The following is a 22,559-nucleotide window of genomic DNA, read 5'->3' as shown; positions in this document are numbered from 1 at the left end:
ATATGTTTGAGAGTGAGGGAGGAGGGTCCGTAAGCCGCCAAAGGGAGAACCACACACCCGCAGGTGGTTTCTACCTGCCAGGCTGCAGGTGGTTTCTATTCACCAGGTCGAAAGTATGACCTGTGCTTCCCTAATATTTCTCTAGTCAGTACAGCAAAGCACAGGCTCTCTCAGGGAAAGAGAGTGGGGAGGAGGGGTCCTGGGGAGGTGGCAAGATGGGAAAGTGGTGAGGTGGAGAGGGTTGAGCTGGGTAGACGTGGCCTTTGCAGGTAGTCAGGGGACTCACCGTTATTCTGGCTGGCAGTTCATGGCAAGTTTCTCTCCTGGGCCGCAGGGGGTCACAATGGATCAGCATCCATTGAAGTTCAAACTGGAGAAAGGTAGTAGACAGTCAGGTAAGGTTTTCTGGACGACTGAAGCTGGTCATTCAAGAGAGAGATAAGTTTATACCTGTGGTCTAATTGTTAAATAATTGGAAATCAACTGGAACTGGTTGAGCACACTGGACCAGGACTCTTGCTTTTCCTTGAATACGAGTTTTCTAATGAAAATGGGTTGGAAGCCTTTCACAAGTTTCTCTGATTATTAGGTATAGATGTCTTTAGCTTTGAATTATTTCAGCATACCCCTAGCCTGGAAATAGACCACCAGCACTGACTTTCTATTTCTGTTCTGATGACAATCTCAAGAAGTAGATCCTATTAAAATGAGATTCAGAGAGAACAGAAACTGTTCAAGTCACAAACCAATAAATGTCAGAGTCTGGGTTGAAACCCAGGGCTATTGAACTCTACAGGGAATATATGCTCTAAGATTTTAGACAGGAGCTTAGAGACAGACAGAAAAAAAAAAGTGGCAATCAGAAGGACAAGTAGAAGAAAAAAGATCTAGTCTTGGAAAAAATTTGCACACTGGAGAAGATATTCTCCATGGAGTGGTCACAGCTTAAAATGGAAATTTAAGGACTGAAGATGAAGGTAGTGAGAAGGAAATATAAGACTCAGGAGAAAAAGATTTAAAATATTTAATTTTATATAATCTTATTCATTGGTTGAAATAGATGTAACTTTCTAGACACTTGAAATCCAAATGTGTCCTGACAACTTCTTACATTGTTAGCAGGTGTTACAGGATAAAAAAGAGGGTAACAGGAAACAGAGCTAGGAAAGTGTTGCCAGGTCTGAATCTGAAAAGATCCTCAGGTAACAAGGCAAAAAAATTAAAATGTCATATCCCATAGGAAGCCTATAGCCATGCACCATGCTGGTATCTCTTAATTAAGGAGCTTTCTGGCTAGGCATTTCAAATTGGATCCATATTTCTTTGTCATTGATGTTATCAAATGTCTGGGTAACCGTCCAGGTCCTAGATCTAAGCATTACTTCTTTTCTTTCGTGCAATAGAGATTTCCATGTCACCCCGCCTGCCAAATGGATTCTAGAGCTCCTAAATCTAGAGTGAAATTACGTGTTTTTTGTTCACTGTTTTGGAATCATCCAGAGTTGAGATCACTGGACAGAAGATCAAAATTGGAGAGACAATGAAGAATGAAGTCTTTCCTTCCTATCAACAGAGGAAGGGAAAGATTAACAAAAGGAAGTTTTGGCTAACCAGAAAACCTATACCTTTTGTTTAGATAGTTCATTAAAGCAAATGTGAAGTAATTCATTAAACTGTTTTCTCAAATATGTAATTCTCTCTGGATAAACTGGTATACCTGTTTAAATATGCGAGTTGCAATTGTGGCACAGGATAATGAGGAAATGAAATTTAATTCATCTGTGTATACAGGCTGGGTTGTTCAGAGTGCCACATAGATCAAGAGTTTCTGAACACATCTGCACATCCACATAAACACCACCTACGCACTAATAATCGTCTATACAACAACCATTTTTTGGCATGAAATATGAATTCCAATTTGCATGCTAATTATTTTGAAGGAAGATTGGCAGAGTGCCTTGGTAAAAGTCACTTTCGTTATACATGTAAAATGCTGATTTTCACACATTTCTCATTTTCGTACCTGGAATCATTCTTCTCTTTGAACACTCACTGACAAAATATATGTGAAAAATAATTTAGTCCTTTTGGCTCGTGTGAGTGCAGTGGTGTTTACAACTAATTTAGTCCTTTAGTCAACATTTGTGATGTCCCAATAGAAGTCAAACACCAAGGAAACATTCTAGTGAAACCAAATATATTCCCCTCTCCACAGTGGGTTTATAATTTGCAAGACAAGAAAAATACAAGTAAATAAATAAATAAGTTTGTTTTAAATCTACTAAACAGAACATAAAATGCCCTAGCAAAAGCCATCCTTCTCAACATAAAATGTTATTCCATTGTTTTCTTTTCTTTTTTTTTTTAAGACAAAGTTTTGCTCTGTCACCAGGTTGGAGTGCAGTGGCGCAATCTTGGCTCACCACAACCTCCACCTGCTGGGTTCAGGCGATTCTTCTGCCTCAGCCTCCTGAGTAGCTGGGACTACAGGCGCGTGCCACCACATCCAGCTAATTTTTGTATTTTTAGTAGAGACAGGATTTCACTATGTTGGCCAGGATGGACTCGATCTCTTGACATCTTGATCCACCCGCCGTGGCCTCCCAAAGTGCTGGGATTATAGGTGTGAGCCACCACATCTGGCCTATTCAATTATTTTCTATAGGACAATGTAAAGGTATAATTCAATCCTCAAGGTTACAATAATGGTCAGCTGACAACACATTTAAGCAAGGAATTTTGGCCCCAACTCTCTGTTCTTTTACCAAGGTTAATGATTTCTACTTATTTTGCCAGGTTGTTAAGAAAGATTAATAAGGTATTTAAGCCCTTCATAAGAACTAAACAAAAACTAACTGCAGACAACTATCTTTTCCTCCTGAGAGAAAATGTTAACGACTATGAAACTTGGCTCATTGTTAATGAGATTGGCACAAGGTTTGATTTTTGCAAACTGAATTATGATTAAATTTTACAACTATAAAACACCAAAAAAACTAGCTCTTTAATAGGACAGATGTTTCATTAAGCTTTTGTCTTCAGTGACAACAAAGATTTAAAGGAACACTTGTATTCTCAGATCTCATCTTTCCTTTCAGTTTATGACCAAATGTTTGTTAATATCATCATAAAAGACCTCCTCCAAGTGAAGCTTCCTGATTACTGAGCAGGAGGCTCTCAGCTGCCTCAAAATTAGAAAATTTTCCTAATTCTATGTAGACTAAACCATGCTGTTCCAGACATAGTGCTAGGGATGTAGGCAGCACTCATATTTAACTCAACACTGGATCATACCAAAGACTACAGCAGAATCGTGAAAGGAGAAAGCAGTAGACTTGGAGTTAGCAGACCTGAGGCATGCTTATTTATTTATTCAACATATTTTCATATAACACATTCATGTGCTTTGCGATAGACACCATGAAAGACACAAAAATGTCTAGCATGTAAGGCAGTAGCTAAGCATAAAATGTTTTGATGATAAATACTATAGCAGTGGAGATGACAGAAGTATTTTTCTGGCTCAGGTCATCAAAGAAGGGATCATATAACATGTGCATATATGTGCATGCACATACATGAGTGGGGCCCTGAAGCCCTACTTCTGTTACTACAAGCAGAAACACAGAGGGTAAAGATCAGGGTTTACATAGAGGGGTTACAACAAGTCCCAAGGGTAGGAAGTGGTATATAGAGAAGAGACCAAATTTGCTGGGGTAGAGTAGACATCAGATTTTTTTTTCACCTTGACTTCAGGGCTAAGGAATTTAAATATTATTTGGTAGATTATTATTAAATTGTCATTAAAACATTTTTTGTGCAAAAGATAGGGATAGGGAGAGCTTTCTTGATTTAGAAGGGTGTTTTGAGGAAATTCATTTGGTCATCAATGCCTAATCCTTTGAGGCAGAAGGAGGCTACTGCAATAAAGCAACAAGAAGTGTTACACTCTGAGCTATGATGAGGCATCCTGAGTTATCTGTCAGATAAAAAAAAAAAAAAATCCTCCCCACATTTTACATACCCCTTCAGCTGCCATCCTCAGTTCCTCTTTATGCAAAATTCAAAAGAGATGTCTATAACTATTGTCTCCAATTCTTCTCATTTTCTCTTGAATACATTCCAATTGGGCTTTCACTCCCAACACTCCAATGGGTCTTTTCTCAAGATCACTCTCTTCGATTTCTAAATCCAATGGTCAACTATTTGACCTATCTACAGCATATGAGTCAGTTTCTTATTCTATCGTTTTTGAAATACTATTTTCCCTTGACTTTCAGGGCACCAAAATCTTCTGGTCCTCTTGTATATTACTGATTGCTTCTTCTTAATCTCTTTTGACAAATGTCCCTCATCTCAGCAATCTCTAAATGTTTTCATTTAGAGATATTTCAGGACTCAGTTCTTGGACTTCTCTGTTACACTTGTCTCTTGGTGATTTCCTGACTTTAAATACCATACGTATGTTGACAATTCCCAGAGTTCTATTCCCAAATGAACCTATGTGTTGAACTTCGAAAGCACACATCTGCCTACTTACCAACTTCATCTAGATGTCTAGTAATGATCAAACTAACTCCAATATCCAAACTGACTCCTGATATTCTCCCTGACACCTGCTCTTCTCACAGCCTTTCTCATGACAGTAAATGGCACGTCTATACTTCCAATTACTCATGCCGAAAGTATTGGTGTCATCCTTGATTCCTCTTTCTCTCTCATACCCCAAATCCTGTTTTCTTTACTTCAAAATATATTAGGTTTGTATCACTTTGCATCATTTCCACCTCTACCACCCTGGTCTAAACCAAGGCTGTCTCTGCCTGAATTATTGCAGTGGCTCTTAAGTAGCCCTTTCTCCTACACACTTATGTCCTTCTCTCCCTTCTCCTACAGTATATTATCAAACTAGCAGCCAAGGAGATCCTTTTAAAAGATGAGAACATGTTGCTTATCTATTCAAAACCAGCTGGTAGCCACCCATCTCACACAGTGTGAAAGCCAAAGTACTAACACAATTTCTCAACCACATCTCCATTATGTTACCTCTCCAGCCTCAATACCTCCTTTCTCAGTCTCATTCCAGCCACACTGACTGCCAGGGAGTTCTCAGACATCATACACCTACACCAGACCCTTTTCCACTCACTGTTCTCTTTTCCTGGAATCCTCCTCCCCCAGATATCTGGATGCTAATTCTCTCAACTCCTTCAGGTTTCTGCCAAAATATTTTCCTCTCAATGAGGCCCTTCACTCAAGGCACTCCAATATCCTGCTTCATTTTTCCCCGTAGCATTTATGACCACCTGGCATACTCTACATATACTCATGTATTTATAGTGTCTGTCTCCTCTCCCCAGAATGTAAGCGACATTGGAGCATTAATTTCATCTGCTTTCACCACCACCGAAAATAAGGCCTATAACTTAGCAGATGTTTAATAAATAGTTACTGAATATTAATGAATGAGTACATAGAGATGGATAAGAAATATAGTGAAGAAACAATTGATAGTATTTGCCTTTCTGGTTTGATCATGATTTGTGGCAGTTCCCTTCCCCTGTCTGGGTTCCAGTTTCTTCATGATAAACTGAGAGGTTGGGATTAGATAGATGCAAAGTTTCCTCCAGCTCTGAAAGCCCATGATTCTACTGACACCACGTTGTAACCAAAGAAATTAAGCAAGCAGAGATTAACATGAACAAAGATTTCTTTATGGTCTTAGCCCATGTACATTTTTTATAGAAATAAAAAAACTAATAGCACACTGATTTTTTTTATTGCAACACTATGGGCACAGCTGAGGTCAATAAAAAAAATTCAGTGTTTTTAGTTTTCTGTTAAAAGCAAGTTTGATCATTATTCAGTTTTTATTCTAGCTATCCACAGCCCCTACTTCCAATCATGGCTTCTACTGTGTCACCAGCTCTCAGTTCTGTGCTTCCTCATTTCATTGCCACCTAGTGGAAAACTGAGCTGAGGTTGTTAATATGGTCTACAATGCAGCAGGCTGAGTTTCATCTCCAAAATATAAAATAAAATTGTTTTGACAGCACTCAAAAACGTTTTAATCAAATCAAAGTTGTATAAAAATATTTCCTATCGATATGTATAGAAAGTATTGCCATTTTTTCTTTTTAATTTAATTTTTACTTCCAACTGAAAGAGTATTTGTAAAAGATGTACTCGTCAAAAACAACTTAATAAGCAAACTCAATAGTTTTATGCATAATAGATAGCATGCATTTCCTAAATTACTAAAAACACAACTTTCCAATAGTATTTCTCAAATATCAGAAATAATATTAATCACAACCTCACAATTTATTTTTCCCATGTTATAATTCATGAAACTTATATTGTTTTTACATGTGGTAGTTAGTGTGATTCAATTCTGTGGATGGAGAAAAGTATATTTAGCTTTTCCCACAACAGTTTTGCCAGCTCTCCTCTGAATCTAGTGAAAATAAACACAGAGCCATGCATTTGATAATATACTTTTTAAAGCAGTAAGTCTGTCCGATTAATCACGTTCCATGTTGGCTTCTTTGGAATATGCACAGGTAAAAAAAAATGGTTTGAGCCATATGTTTGTTAAGCCACATAAACTTTTATCCTCCCTCAAACAAGCCCAGACTCCCAGCATATATCTCTGAAAAGGGAGAAAGGCCAACTTTGTTTTCTAATAGAGCTGTACCAAATAATTCTCCTAGGCTATCATGCTGACAACAAAAAATAAAGAACCTGTCATAAAATAACATGTTTTTATGGTAGACTGCCAGGAAACCAAGCTTTGCAGTGGGATAAATGGCACCATCCTAAAATATTGGCACAAAGGAGAATAAAATATATGGGATTTATTGTTTTAAAATCAAACTAACAATGTATTACAGCAGTGCATTGGGAAAAAATATAAAATGCTCCGAGCCCACTAAATAACCATGAATGATGAGAAGATGTTTGAGATGTAGACCACGTGAACAGCTATATCACAAGCTTATGAAAACCTTTTGAAATTGGCTTTCTTTTTCAACTTACAAAAGAAGGGGACAAAAGATAGGATAGGCAGGTGGAAAATAGCAAACAAGTACCATATAAGTGACTCTTTTAGCATCAGTGATCTATCAAATGTTGTTTTCAATTGCATTTTTTATTATGAAGTTCCTTGGGCTACTTTTTGACATCTGATAATCCCTTTAGAAGGAATATTTTGCTTTTGATTTATTTACTAAAGAAAAGCAAGGGTTGACTCTGAAAAAATTCCTCAATTAATGTAGAGTGTCAAAGATTAGAATGAATTCAATTCCATAAAGGAAAATGTAAAACTACACTTTTTCTTATTGTTTTTATGGTATTTTTGTGCTATTTCATTTTAATTTAAAATTTCTAACACAGTAATATTGAATATTTGCATCTCCAAATTGAGAGAATGGTGACCTATCAGTACAGTTCTTCTACCTCTCAGAATATGTACATACCACTATCCATCACTCTCTAAGTCCTCCAAGGGACAGGTAGTCATTGTTCATCTTCAGCAACTGTCAGCAGCTTCAGATTTCAACCAAATTGGTGAGAAGTCTAAGAAAATAGGCCATAAAATTAAAACAAGGGGCTAAGGACAACTCATGGACACACAGGCTTTGTCTGTGGGCTTCTATGAGTGTTTGACTACCTTCAGTTTTGAAAAATAAAGAATATGGGAACACTAACAAAGCTTGAAAATGGAAGAACTGATACACGTGGGAATTTCCAAACGAGTGCCCGTCTGTCTGGAGCATTGTACCTTGTCTTCTCCTGGATGATGTTTTCACCACCAGGACTCCTTTCAGACATCAAATCCCTTAAGAAACATCCCTGGCCCCCACTGTCATGCCTCCCTGCTCTTATCTGAGTGAGGAGATATTTTTTCTGTGTGTTTCTTGGCACGCAGCACTAGCCACTATCATGGTACTTATCATGCTATATTGTGATGATCCTTTACTTGTCTCAACTCCTTATTCTCAATAGACTGAAGAAAAAGTCTGTGATTTATTTCTCTTTGTATACCCAATATTTACACATTCAATGAAAGTTTACTAGGTAAATAAGCAAGTTGGATTAATGTCTGAGGACATGTTTCATACTGTACAAACTTCCCACTTTTAAAAAATTTATTTGGTTTTTCCTGCAAAGTAAATTCTAAAGGCAAATCACAAATGCCTTTCAAAGTAAGAATAATGAGATTCTTTATAAGGAAAAACATGTGGTTGCATGCATTTTTCTTTATCCCAAAGGAAAGCTAGTTGGCATAGCAGAAGATAAGGTAGATTAGAAATGTTGTGCCTAACACTATTTCTTACAAGTTAATAGATCTGTGTGAGTTCACTTCCTCAGCTGAGAAATGGAGATAATGCTATCTGTACTTTCTATCTTACAAGATTGTTGCAAGAATCAAATAAGTTAATGGGAATAAAAGCATTTCGAAAACTTGAATTGGTATATTAAGCATATTAAGATGATGTTTTAAAAAAGTGTAAGTTGGCTTTTCTTACATAGTGTTCTAATTCCTTATCTTATATAAAATGAAGTTTGAGAAATACATTTTGGTGAGAAGTTTGAGCTTCACATTGTCACTTCCAGTTGTTAAATGTGGACAGGATTGTTTTGGCTTATAACCTTGATCCAGTTTAGCTGCCATTGTCACTGTCACACTTCCACCATCATCAGCCAGTATGGAATGTTAATGGGCTGTTAGGCTCAAGTCTTTTTTGTGTTTCCTGATAAGGGAGTCAGAATTCAGTCTGAAGGAAGATACTTGTACATGCCTACTTCAAATATTTTTTAACATTGGCTATGGTATACTGATTTAGAAAAGCTTCTTGGTGGACCAGAAGCACAATGTAAAGCCAGCTGCGAGGTTTCTGGTTGCACTCCTGCATGTGGTAGAATAAAATAGAAAGTAATTGGTACTAACTTGTCTCCATTGTGATGAGCGAATAGAGTTGGCAGAAAAATCTACAATCAGCTCTGACATTATTGGCAAGGCTATAGGATAATGAAGTAATAGTAAAACTTCAGTTTACTGCTCTGGCAATAAGACAATTTAATAGCATCTTAGCTCACGGAATTTAGTGTTATAAAGACTTAAGTTTTTTTAATCCCATGAATAAATAAATAAATGTTTAAAATACTTGATTGATGTTTGTAATAGTGAGGAGGTAACCTAAAGTATCTTCCCCTTCACCCATGGCCCGGAAATGAATAGCTACTTGCAGAAATTCAGTATTGTCTGAGAACCTTTCCAGTGTCATTGCAAAGATCTTGCTGCCCAGAATTTCAAGATGGCACAACAGTAGTCCAATCGGGTTTCTCACCCAGCCACTTGAGGTGTGATAACTCATTAAATGAAGAAATACTTTCTCAAGAGTCTACAAGTCAGAGAAGTAATATGGCAGTTACAAATTGCTTCCTGTCCATCACAGAATATAGAAATTTCACACTACCCTTCACACTAATCACAATTCTTCCCTTGAAAACAAGTTATTTGAACAATTCCATTACTGATAACCCTGATAACCTTTTATTCTTTGGAGACGTGCACAGAAACAATTTGAAATCATTGTATCACCCTGCTACACTCCATGATACGGGTTTTGTGACTAGAATTTAACAGCTCCAAGCTAGTATGAGAGAAAGAGAGGTTGGCATCAATGGTTTATGTATTGAGCTCTAAATTCCTTTGTTTCCTTCAAAAGAACACTTGTCCTCTAAGATGCATTTTCTAAATTCCTATCATAATATTATAAAACATCCTTTTAAAGCATTGCTCAGTTAAAGTATAACAATTCAAAATGATAGAACTATCTGGTACTAGTTGGCACAATTATTGTGTCAACATATAATTCCTTACATTAATATCTGGGGATCTCTGCAGCAAAATCATGAACAGAGCTCTAAAATCCTTCACTTCTACCACACATCATGCAAGACCTACTTCTAAATAAATCCATATCATGCATCTATATAACTTTAATTCTTGTTGACCAGACATCTTATGGCTTTCTACCCTCATCTCTCACCACTCTGAAGATAGTATCTCACCCTCCTCTCTCTCTCCCTCTCTCTCTCTCTCTCTCTCTCTCACACACACACACACACACACACTTTTTCATACATACATATCATCCAAATCAGTGAGTCCCTAGGCCTTTGAATGTGGTCTACTTATTCTCTTTTTCCCTTAATGGTGTTTCCCTCAGCTAGAATGTACTTTCTCCTCCCTTTTTGCCAATCCAAATCCTTTCATTTCAAAGTTCATTGCTTCCAAGAAGCATAGGATTCTTGACTAACTGAATCTGTCACCCACCTCAACCTTACTTTGAAGATTCTCATTAGTTATGTGTACACAATATGTGCCACATTAGTATGGCTTTCTTTCTAAGTTGCCTCAGAAAGACTCTGGGTGTGCTAGATGGGCATGTAACACTTTCCAGCTTTAAGCTCCTCAAGACCAGAAGCTATCTACCTAAATTCCTCTGATTCCAAATTCCATCCAGAACAGGCTACACTCAGCTGATTATCAAAGATGCTTGAGATATTCATTTTTACCAATCTAGTTTTGCTTTAATGTGCCATAGTGTGTGGTTTTATACTTACTGGAACAGAAACTTGAGGATTATCTGCAAGTTTTCCCAGCACAGCAAAGCCATCGGTGTCAATTGGGCCTCTTGGCTTTATAGGTAAAGATTCAATCCTGTTGCAGTCAACAAAAAGAGTAGCACTACTCCTCTCCACGCCAATCATGATCTTATGCCACTGGGAATCAAACAAGGAGGGCAAATTCGAAAAGGCTGCCGTTTGGAGACTTCCATCCAGTCCCTTGTATGAAAATGCAACAGATTGTGTTTGGCCATTAATCTTTATGCCAACTTGTTCCTTCCCAGAGGAATCCTGAATCTGCCAAATGTTCCAGTTCTTTTTGAGTGTGCTTCCAGTCATTCGAAACGTCGTCAAGAAGGAGTATTCTTCAGGCAGTCCACTGGGATATAAATTCCTGAGTAAAATTTTTAAATAGTAAATATGAATCTTGTTTCCTGTACCCATATGTATTTACCATATTCCCTTTTGAGGCTATTTCAGATGCCAGACCTACCGAAAGGCTGCAGTGTAAAAAACTATGTACCGTTTGTTCTTTCATGACTGTTCATAAAGACCTTTACAGAAGTTCAATCGTTCGTGTGCATTCATGGTCCATCTTAAAATACACATTTTAAAAACACTCTCCCTCATGGCTAAGGAAGGTTCCCAATGCCACATAATCCCAACAATATTACTATTTATACTACCCAAAGAGCTACTGTTCAGCAATTTCATCTCAGCCAAAAAATACATTCTTGCAAAGTTCTTGGCAACATTTCATCCACAAGTGAGAGAGGAGATCATTAGGAATGTAAATCAGCAGTACTAGCTTATGAAACGATTTAATTAAAGCAGCTAGCAGCTTCTAATTTTTTTTATTTTAAAGTAACATGTTAAGATTATTTGTTATTTCCATAATTGCTTGGATTTTCACTCCACAATTATATCCCAGACCCATATAAGTATTTTGAGAATCAGTAACTGAGGACTTCAGGAGCATCTTCACACTGAGCATGTTTGTCTTTTTTTAGGGAGTTCAAATTATGATGTTAAAGTAGCAGTTTGTCACACTGGATGTGTGACAAGGGAAAAGTGACCAATTCTTACTTCTCTACTGCAACTCAATTGTTGCTTTTTTTTTTTTTTTTTTTTTTTTTAGATGGAGTCTCACTTTGTTGCCCAGGCTGGAGTGCAATGGCGCCATCTGAGCTCACTGCAACCTCCACCTTCCAAGTTCAAGCAATTCTCCTGCCTCCGCCTCCCAACTAGTTAGGATTACAGGTGCCCACCACCATGCCTGGCTTATTTTTTGTATTTTTAGTAGAGACGGGGTCTCACCATGTTGGTCAGGCTGGTCTCAAACTCTTGACCTCAGGTGATCTGCCTGCCTCAGCCTCCCAAAGTGCTGGGATTACAGGTCTGAGCCACTGCATCCGGCCCAGTTGTTCCTTAATCTGCCAACAAAGTCTGTATCATTGCTAACTCCTTTCCTGCTTTAAATGGCAGAATAAAACCAGTAGTATCCCTGAGGTATCTCTACCCTATACAGAGACTGTGGTCTGGACCTGCACCAGCTACCTGGATATTCTTCTGCTGAAGCCAAGCTGCTAAAAGCTGAAGACTGAACTGTAAAAATCAGCATGTTAAATGTAAGCATCGTCTTTCAAGGACTTAAACATTATGTCTTTTTACATTTCCCCTTCTAAGCATAGAAAAATACGTAAGCAAGGAAGAAATGTTAGGCAAACTAAATGCTAATGAATTTTCTGTGCTAAACAATAAAAATTTTATATTTTTGAGAACAGTTATGGACCAGGACCCAGAATCCCAAATAACCTTCCTTCAAGTCAAATTCTTGTTATGTAGCCCTCTTTAATTTGCTAAGATCTTCTATCTTTACTATGATTTTAATTATAAAACTTTATTATGTCTTATAACAACATAAACAAATCTTCAACTTCTTTCTATGCAAGTATTTTTATAAGCCTTCAATAAAATGGGTCATCTATCTCAACAAATTTTATTGCTTTGTTAGTTTTCTAAAGATAACAAAAAGGTTAAACTTTTCATCTGAATACTCTTTCATCATAAAAGTATTTTTTTAACCATTACTTTGTAATATGACTGGTTTGTATTTAGGGTGCGGGATGAATTATTTTATCCATACACATTTTTTTCACTGGTGATGTGTATTATTCATATTGCAAAGTTTTCAGTTACTGCCTATGTTTTATAACCATCAAGTGTACATTTTAAAATATGCAATACGGAGCTAAAGAAAAAATTATACGAGAACCATTTACTGACTTTTTTTCCCCATATGAAACTGTCTACTACATCACTCCAGATATTTGTTTTTAATATATTTCCTGTTTATCTATCAGTTTGTCACATTTTCTTTGACTTTATATTTTTCAGAATTATATCTATTCCAGAATAACCTCTAGAAAAGAAGCTAAGATTCACTATTCACAAAAAATGCACTGAGTATTGTATAATTATAAAACCTTATGGAAGTTTGTACATCTTACCTAACTTACCTCAATAAATTTGGAGCTGGGAGATAGTTTTCAAGTTTCACTCAATTGTGAAATTGGGCAAGTGTCTATTTAAATTATAAATAGATTATTTTGATTATTATTTTTAATTAATGATTGGGATTTAACCAGATGCTTAAATAATTTATTTTCTTATTTTTGTCCAAGATAGTTATTGTTGAAGCATGAGGTTTTTTAAAAGGACAATAAAATCTAATGCTTCTTCTTCTCTTCCTTAAGCATTATTTTTCCAGGCTTCAAAAATAACCTAATCTGTGTTATCTATACATCTGTCTATAGATATACCGAACAAAACTGTAGAATAGAATCAGTTCCCTTAAAAAATCTATTTTGTTTCAATTCTGGAAGTCCCAGTAATGTGTTCAGGTGACTCTTGTGAAAATACATCCTGGGGTTAACTGAGGGAGTTCTCCCAATTTGTGTTTCATTCAATCTTTCCCACTCAATGAAGAGATTATGTTAAAGGTATGAAAGGACATAATGTCTTAATATATCTCTGACTTGGTGTATGTAATGCCAAAAACTAAAAAAAGAAAATAATTAATTTAAAATGATGGAGGGTAGGTTTGAGATGGCTAAATGAATACCTCATTTTTATAGCTACGTTGTTAAACTAATGGTATCTGTCTCTTTCTCTCCATATATATGAAGATAATATATGTGTGTGAATATGTGTAGAAATAATCTAGATTATCTTGTTATTGATCTTTGATCTTTTAAACTAGGCTAGTATAGTATGCCAATATGGTAAGAAGAGAAAATTCATTTTGGTATTTATACTAATAAAACATATATGTATTTGTGTATACCTAAGACCACTTAAAAGTCTCACAAGTTTAATTTATGGAACAGTCAGTCCCATTGTCTTTCCTTGGAATACCTGAAATTCTGTTCTTGCAAACATGCTATGCACATCAGTAAGTAAACTTGACAGCATGCATAATTTAAAATAAGCTGTACCTATAAATGATTTATTTCATTATATTACAGCCTTCAAAGAGTACCTTAAATGAAGAATCATAAGGGTTTGAATGAAAGATTAAATAGTCTTTGGACCTTGAAACATTTATTTGTGACCTTAATCCAAGACTGTGTTTTTAAGGAAAATAAAGATAACACGTTTGTTAGTGGGAGTTGAGAGTGTAAAACTATTATGCCTAAAATAAGGAATAAAAAGCAGCAAAAAAAAAAGTATGTGTCTCTTAAGTCTTTCAAAAAATAGAAAAGATAAATAAGGATAAATTGTGACTCTTTCCCATCAGTTCCATATACCGTAATATTTTCCTCCTACAAAGATCCTGCTAATAGTTTCTTTCACTGTCTGGGAGCCTATGTTCTCCAGCACAGAAAGTCCCTTTATACCAACATTGTCTATACCCTGCATGGCCGAGAGCAATTCCCATCCCTAGTCTCCTTGTCACCTGGCTTTTGAATTAGCAGGACTTGGAGGGCAGATTGTAAAGAAAGGATCCTCTAAGGAGAAAAGACTTTCATATGCATGCATTCTCTCCGTCTAGTGCTCTTCACCACTAATAATAAACACTTACCCAATACCAGCGTGGACTGGGTTCTTCAAGCACTCTCCAGTTATGAACACCTACTCTGCATAGCAACCTTATGACATAGTTATTATTCCTAATTTTAAATTGAGGGAACTGAAGTAAAGATAGTCTAAGTACTTTCCCAAGAATAAACTTTACTTGGAATTCCACATGTCTCAGTCCTCTAACTTTCCTCCTTCTCTTTTTATTCTCTACTTTCTTTTCCTAATTTCTTCCTCCTTCTTTCCTTATCTTGTAATAAGGCTTGACAGTAAAACAAGAGTTTTCAGTCTTTATGGGAGCAGGGAGTCAAGGGTAGCAAATGTGAGGCATTAGATATAGCCTGGGTACACTATTTAGTGATAGCTCTAGGCATTTCGAGAAAAGCAACAACGAAGTTGAGCAGGAGGTAAGGAAGCCACGTGGCAGCACATTGATCAATCTCTGAACTTAAGATTTAATGACAGTACCTCAAATCTTAGAAGAGAAAATCAGGTCAGCACTGAGGACCTCATGTTTTGCTTAATTATTTGAGAAAGAAAAAACTGAATTTTTAAAGCTTATTTAGCAACACAACTGGCACTTCCATACATGAAAAGAAATTATGAGGAAAAAAAACAGTGAGTGTCACTGTTATCACGTCCTTAATCTTTCCAGATGTGAATGGTTTTCCAGAGTCAGTATGGAGTAGTGGTTAGAAGTACAACCTTTGCAACCATTCTGCCTGGGATTCAGTCTTTCCAGCACGTTCCAACCCACTCACCTTATGCAAGTAAATTAAACTTTTGGGGATCCCTGATTTAAGAAAAAAAAGGTTAATAATGCCCCTATATCACAGGATTGTGATGAGAATGAGATTATTGTTAATTAGTAAATTTATAGAAAGAGTTCATATAATGTACTATTATTGTATTATACAATAATATATAGTATGTTCAAAACATGAATTTCTAGCTGTAATCTGGTACTATTACATCAGATTGTTCTAATTTGTTCAAAATTTTTTTATATACATTGAGTTTCTATATACATTGAGTTTCTATATTATTTTATTGATCTAATTAATCATTATTTACCTTTACACCTTAATTTCTATCGAAGTCCTAATTGTCTTATTTATCTACTAAAGGAATCTTAATTCTAACTTTTTTACATTGTGCTAAAGCATATAATAATTATCATAATCATAAATAAGGTATTTAGGTGATATCAAAACTAAATTGCTGAGATTCATTCACAATGATGACAGGACTCAACACATACACTAAAGTACCTTAGTTACAAATAAAGAGCAAAAGGCTTAGTTCCAGAGAAAGAAATCAGTGAAGTGCAGGATTTGATGTTGTTAGTATTACTATCATTGTTTCTATTATAATTATTTTAGTTTTGCTTTGGTTTGATGTCTGCCAGGAGCCAAGCAGTGGACGTGTGGCTCTATTTCAGCACCAGGACACTTGAACAGCACCATTGTGAGTCTTCTAACCACTCTGTGGCTCCTGGTTAAATTTATGCTTACCCTCTGGCACTTTTCACAGAGGGTCCTTTCAGTCAAAACCAGACAAATTATAGAAAAACAGAAAGCAAGGTAATAAGAACATGTCCTGAATCAATGTATAATAGTCTCAGTGATGCTTTTTCCTGGAATGGAAAGTAAATTACATACTGAAAACATGAAATGCAGTATTCAGGCACTGAAGACAGGCAGGTAAATAAATTTCTTCATCTTTAAATACAATTATAATCCAAGAAACATTGATCATAAGAAAACCCTAACATTGGATAGCTATCCATTTTAATGCATTTGAGTCAGATAATTAGATTAAAATATTTTTGATAGATTACCTAGTTGGAATCCTGAAGTCTACATTATTTCCCAACTTGTAAGCCACCTGCAATGTAGCTGATCCCACTACTCTCTGGATAGCTCTTCTAGTTGCTGCTTTATCTACCTGGAACTGAGAGATCAGATCAAACCCTACAGAATGGGAATACAAAATGAAAAGTCTAAAATGAGATTGGTTTTATTCCTTTCCGCAACTTTCCCAAATAAAAAATATATATATCAGGTTTATAGAAAGCCTGCATTTTCAATAGGCTACATTGCTACTCACCTGGTAAGTCATCTTGGCCAATCCTGATCTTAGGACAGAGTTCATTTTCACCATTAGAATTGGAATTGGCAGGGAATCCTGCAAAAGAGATAGCATGTCATTCTACTTCATCCACTCTAAAGATTTCAGGATGCATCAATAATAATAACTATTTAAAATTCAATATTATACCAGCTTGCTTAGAGGTAGCATGTTTGGCTTTACCTCCATGCATCTATGATTATAATCCATCCACCTGCAACTCATCCTAGAAGGAGTGGATGCAAGGCACAAAGTTTCTCTAATAATCTGTGCTAGAAAATGTTCGTTTTGGAGAGGTTAGGCATTTGTTCCTTTTGAAACCAAAGGTGAATGGTGTCCTGAATGGCACAGGGTCAGAAGTCTGTTTGGAAAATTTCTGGTAGTTCGGGCTAGAAAATATTCCTTAAACACCACAAATTTTAGGATTCCAATGAGATTCCAGAGCCAATCTTGGTCCAGTTCAGAGGGGCTTCTGGAGAGTAGAGTTCTTAGGAATCTTTGTCAGATATAGGGGCCTGGGGAAGTCTTGAGATTCACTAATCCTAAATAAAATATAGAGGATGCATTTGATTTCATAAATTCATTCTAAGAGATCAAATAAAGGTCCCTACTAAATTACTCCTAACATCTTAGAACTGGGAAGAGTAAAAAGAAGAAGAAAATAATCATGAGAAGGATTAAATCCTCAATTTGATAAGAAATCATAGAACGGAAATTGTGTTCTCCTTACACAAATGGAAGGTCAAGGGAAGAGAGTTTTTCACCACCACGGAAGGCTTCTTGGAAATATCCAACCCCAGTGCCTTGCTAAGATTCATCTGACAACAGAGACGCTCTAGACTTCAGAAAAAGTATTATTCACTTGCAAAGCATGGGCCTGGTGCCATGGCTCACGCCTGTAATCCTAGCACTTTGGGAGGCTGAGGCAGGCGGATCACCTGAGGTCCGAAGTTCAAGACCAGCCTGACCAACATGGTGAAAGCCCGTCTCTACTAAAAATATAAAAAATTAGCCAGGCATGGTGGCACATGCCTGCAGTCCCAGCTACTAGGGAGGCTGAGGTAGAAGAATCACTTGAACCTGGGAGGCAGAGGTTGCAGTGAGCCGAGATCATGTCACTGCATTCCAGCCTAGGTGACAGAGTGAGACTTTATCTCAAAAAAATAAAAATAAAAATGCAAAAAGCATGGGCCTAACCATCATGGTACATCAAACATGCTCCTTATACTGTCCTCACCCCAAATTGTTGAGGTCCATTCATCCATCAATCTATTTATTTATTCATCCATGTATTCACCCAACATTTACCAGTCACCATCTGTCCTAGGCACTGCACTAGGCACTGCAGCACACAGATTAGCCTTCCTGCCAACTGTGATTACTGGCAGGACTTACTTTCCATACCCAGCATTGACCATGGAAAACCAGCCAGTAGGGTATCCCCATGCCCCAAAGGTGGATTGAAGAGTGAGGGTGTGAAGGACCATGGATGCCTCACTCAGTCTTCAGTCAGCCACAACCCTATCTGATCATTTCTGGGAATAAGTAATCTTTGAAAGTCTAGGAACTATGGCCCTTACTGGGGCGACGCTTGACAGCTGCAGATGCCCAGGGCTCCAGGAAACTGCACACAAAGAAGAAAACTGGAATTTTCCTGAAGAAGAGAGAAGAAAAGTGACTCAAACAGGAGTCCCTGCAGATGGGAACTACTTCCATATTTTCAAACCTGGTAAACCTAATTAATATAAGGTGATCAAATCCCAGTATAGTTTATTTTTTTCTTTTCTTTTTCTTTTTCTTTTTTTTTTTTTTTTTGAGACGGAGTCTCACTCTGTCGCCCACACTGGAGTGCCATGGCACGATCTTGGCTCACTGCAACCTCCAACTCCCGGGTTCAACCGATTCTCCTGCTTCAACCTCCTGAATAACTGGGATTACAGGCATGTGCCACCACGCCCATCTACTTTTTCTATTTTTAATAGAGACAGGGTTTCACCATTGTGGTCAGTCTGCTCTTGAACTCCTGACCTCGTGATTCGCCCACCTCGGCCTCCCAAAGTGCTGGGATTATAGGCGTAAGCCACCGCGCCTGGCCTTCATTTTTACTTTGAAACCCTACTGAGAGATGTAAGGAACTCATGTTTCCAGCCCCCACTGTCCCTGTTGTTTTGTTGATCTCACTTTCTCGATATTTACCTATCTCACTGTTTTGGTACCTATTTCTTTGTCTCTGGTTTCTTTCATCTTTGATTTCCTTTCTCTCCTTTTCTGTGACTATCACTTTCTCTCCCTTCCTCTGTCTCTCTTTTTTTGTGTCTCTCTTTGGTTTCTCACGCTTGCCCTCTCGTCTTACTCTCTCATCAGTCTCTCTTTCTGTCTCTCACCTTGCGGCTCACCTACTCTCATCCTACCACTGCTGCAAAAATACAGACCCTTGGTTCTGAGGACCCCCAGCCCCGTCTCCCCACCACTCTTTCCAGGGTTATTGTCTTACCAGCAAGTCTTCATTTTCCCAGTTGATTTTCTTTGTTTGCCAACAGTCCCTATGAAGAAGGGGTTGGAAGGGAGTCACTGTCCCCTCCCTACCCCTTCACTGTCACCCTAGGACTATGAGTTCTGGGCCCAGCCTTGGTCCCTCCTGCCCCGGTGAGGGCTAAAAGCAAAGGGAGAGAACCAGAGGAATCTCGTGACGCTTTAAACTGAGGCAAAGGGAAGGGGTGGAGAGAAGCAGTGCTGTAAGCCCAGGCCTAGGGGTGTGTCCTCAAAGCTAACAAGGTTACACTGAAGGAGGGATTTACAGGGGAAAGTTTGTTGAAAAGAAAAAAATAAAATCAGGATGTGGAGAAATTCACCAGAAAGATCCAGGCAAGGTGCTATAGGAACACAGTAGATGCTCTTAGATCTGCTATAGGAGTACAATGGCAGCTTTCAGAACTGCTATAGGAATACAGTGGAAGCTTTCAGAGGGCTGGGGTTCCAGTAAAAATGTGCCCACGGGGAGGCGGAGTGCCCAATCAAACTAGGTTTCAATCCCTGTTTATTCTGAAGCTTACTAGTTGTGTGTCCTTGAGAGAGTTAGTTCACCTTTCTGTAACTAGATGCCTTAATTGTAAAACAGATTGAAAATACTTACATTAAAACAATGGTTTTGAGAATTAAATGAGGTCTCAAAGGCAGAGGGTCTAACACCCAACAATCATTATTTGTCATCGTCCTCATAGCTAACACTTCATTATGTGCCTCCCTCTGTTGAAAATGCTTAAGGCCTAATGCCACTTAATTCTCACAACAACATTATAAAGTAAGGCTGAAGTTACCCTTATTCTCCAAATAAGAAAGTTGAGGAACCAGAAAATGAAGTAACTTTTTCAAAGTGCCATGCCTATTACTAAATATGCATTCTCTCTCTCTACCTCAGGCTGGTAATCCTGATAAAATGTAATATTAAGCCCCCTAGTTGTTGTTTCTTCTTAAACTCTGAGATTACCAGAGTTGAGCAGAGGACACTGTATCTGGAAAGAAGCAACATATTATCCTCCGTTAACAAGGTGAGAGCAAGTTACAAGGAGCACAAACCTAGAGAGGTACGTGTTATCAGCATTGCTATCACACATACCATGCCCTCTCTCCAGAACCTGAACATCTCAAGAGAATTCCCAAGAGCCCCCACATCACCCACCTTCCCACCCACTCAGCATGGCCCACCTCTGGCGTTGTCTTGAGGGACATGGGTAGTTACTCCAAAACCAAAGACTCTAAAGGTCAGAAGATCCAACGATCTCAAAAATCACAATGCAAGCAAAGTAATTTTTAGGTGAACTTTTTTTTTTTTTTTAAAGAGACAGGGTTTCAGGTCTTGCTCTGTTCGCCAAACTGGAGTGTAATAGCATAATCATAGCTCACTACAGTCTTGAACTTCTGGGCTCAGCGGATTCTCCCACTTCAGCCTCCTGAGTAACTGGGATGATAGTCATACACCACCGCACCCGGCTTCTTGAAATTTTTAAATTTAGTTTTCTAATTGATTTAATTTTTATTTAATTACAAAACAATAGTGTTGCTTCTTATTTTTCATTTGTTTATTTCTTTTCCAAAAAACTCCTTTCATCTTCTGCCTCCCTCAGCTCACTGATGAACTGTGAATCAGGCAAACTTAATATCCATGCTCTTGCCCTTTTATTTTCTACTCATAGCCCACCTGTTGGAGTCCTGTCTCTCTTTCCTAGAGGGACACCCATTTCTTCATGCTATTTAGGGCTTTCTACAAGTCCCCGTTATTTGCCTTCTGTCTATCAAAATTCCCATTCCCTAGTGCAGCCATCCTGGCTCCGTGACAGAACTACAAATGACCAGATCCTAGCTTATTTGTTTAAGTCAGTCAGGGCTCATGTGAAAGAAGCGCTCTATTAACCTCCGAGGAGAAGCTGTGCAGCTGGGGACCTTCCTGACATCCTGAAGTCACAGGAGGTAAGCCAGCCTGAGATTCACAGGGGAAAAGGCATTTTCCAAAGGGACTGTCCATTAAAGCTATTTATTTGCATGATTGATCCTCTCATATTACTTACTCTGGTAAGAAAGGAGAGAGGGATTTTTCATTATAAAGAAGTGTTTGGGAAATCCTTTCATTGCTTTAGAGATCTCAATTCCGCATTTGCCCCTTTCCTTCCCACTGTAATGAATCCTCTTCAAATAGAATTTGAAATCAAGTGAGGGTGCCTTTTAATTAAAAATGAAAGGATAGAGAGAAAAATAGGTTTGCTTACAAGTGGTTTGGCTTTTTTCTAGCTTGGCAGTTTTATTTAAGATGGCAGAAGCAAGCAAGAGCTATTTTAAGGAAGAAAGTAGGCTGATGGCAGTGGCTCACGCCTATAATCCCAGCACTTTGGGAGGCCGCGATGAGATCACCTGAGGTCAGGAGTTCGAGACCAGCCTGGCCAACATGGCGAAACCCCATCTCTATTAAAAATACAAAAATTAGCCAGGCCTGGTGGCACATGCCTGTAGTCCCAGCTACTCGGGAGGCTGAGACAGGAGAATCATTTGAAGCCAGGAGGCAGAAGTTGCAGTGAGCCGAGATCATGCCACTGCACTCCAGCCTGGGTGACAGAGTGAGACTCCATCTCAAAAATAATAATAATAATAAAAAGAAAGAAAGTAAATCCAGGCCAGGCAGGGTGGCTTATGCCTGTGGTCCCAGCACTTTGGGAGGACAAGGCAGGCGGACGGCTTGCACTCAGGAATTGGAGACCGGCTTGGGCAAAATGGTGAAACCCCATCTCTACAAAAAATACAAAAATTAGCCGGGCACAGTGGCACATACCTCCAGTCCCAGCTACTCAACAGGCTGAGGCAGGAGGATCTCTTGGGTCTACGGAGCTTGAGGCTGTAGTGAGCGGTGATTGCACTACTGCCTAGGCAACAGAGTGAGGCCCTATGTCAAAAAAAAAAAAAGAAAAAAGAAAGAACGAAAAAGAAAGTCGATCCAGAGAAAGAAAAGATATATACAATCTTATTTAAGGAAACTTTTTTCCTCCCTCCACTCCTATTTTCTATTAATTTTGTTTCCTAACATGACATTAGAATCTCACAGACAGCAGTGCAAAGGCCACACTATTCTGGTCTGGGCCAGTTGCACCCTAAGGTCATAGACGTGTAAGCTTTTTCACCCTTAGCATTGTTTCCTCACCTTACCTAACAGTTCGGTTCTG

The 22,559-nt window shown here is 38.0% G+C and overlaps 1 protein-coding gene across 10 annotated transcripts in view; it reads right to left on the bottom strand.

The window, feature by feature from the left end:
* COL9A1 (collagen type IX alpha 1 chain) overlaps nucleotides 1–22,559 on the bottom strand; it is a 177,486-nt gene that overhangs the window by 68,603 nt on the left and 86,324 nt on the right. For 3 of the 10 annotated variants that reach the window (XM_077999782.1, XM_077999784.1, XM_077999783.1), the window contains 5 exons: nucleotides 18,432–18,505; nucleotides 16,831–16,908; nucleotides 16,562–16,694; nucleotides 10,639–11,035; nucleotides 287–370 (listed from right to left, as the gene is read on the bottom strand). In XM_077999782.1, the coding sequence (XP_077855908.1) occupies nucleotides 287–370; nucleotides 10,639–10,980 (426 nt within the window). In that variant the 5' untranslated portion in view covers nucleotides 10,981–11,035; nucleotides 16,562–16,694; nucleotides 16,831–16,908; nucleotides 18,432–18,505. Of the gene's footprint in view, nucleotides 1–286; nucleotides 371–10,638; nucleotides 11,036–16,561; nucleotides 16,695–16,830; nucleotides 16,909–18,431; nucleotides 18,506–19,345; nucleotides 19,395–22,559 lie in introns of those variants that run through there. The other 7 variants (XM_028847450.2, XM_077999780.1, XM_077999781.1 and 4 more) reach the window with 5 other exon arrangements.

Source organism: Macaca mulatta, chromosome 4 (genome assembly GCF_049350105.2).
Source record: "Macaca mulatta isolate MMU2019108-1 chromosome 4, T2T-MMU8v2.0, whole genome shotgun sequence".
Taxonomy (NCBI): domain Eukaryota; kingdom Metazoa; phylum Chordata; class Mammalia; order Primates; family Cercopithecidae; genus Macaca; species Macaca mulatta.
The sequence above is the reverse complement of the archived record's forward strand: the minus strand, read 5'-3'. Positions and strand labels throughout refer to the sequence as shown.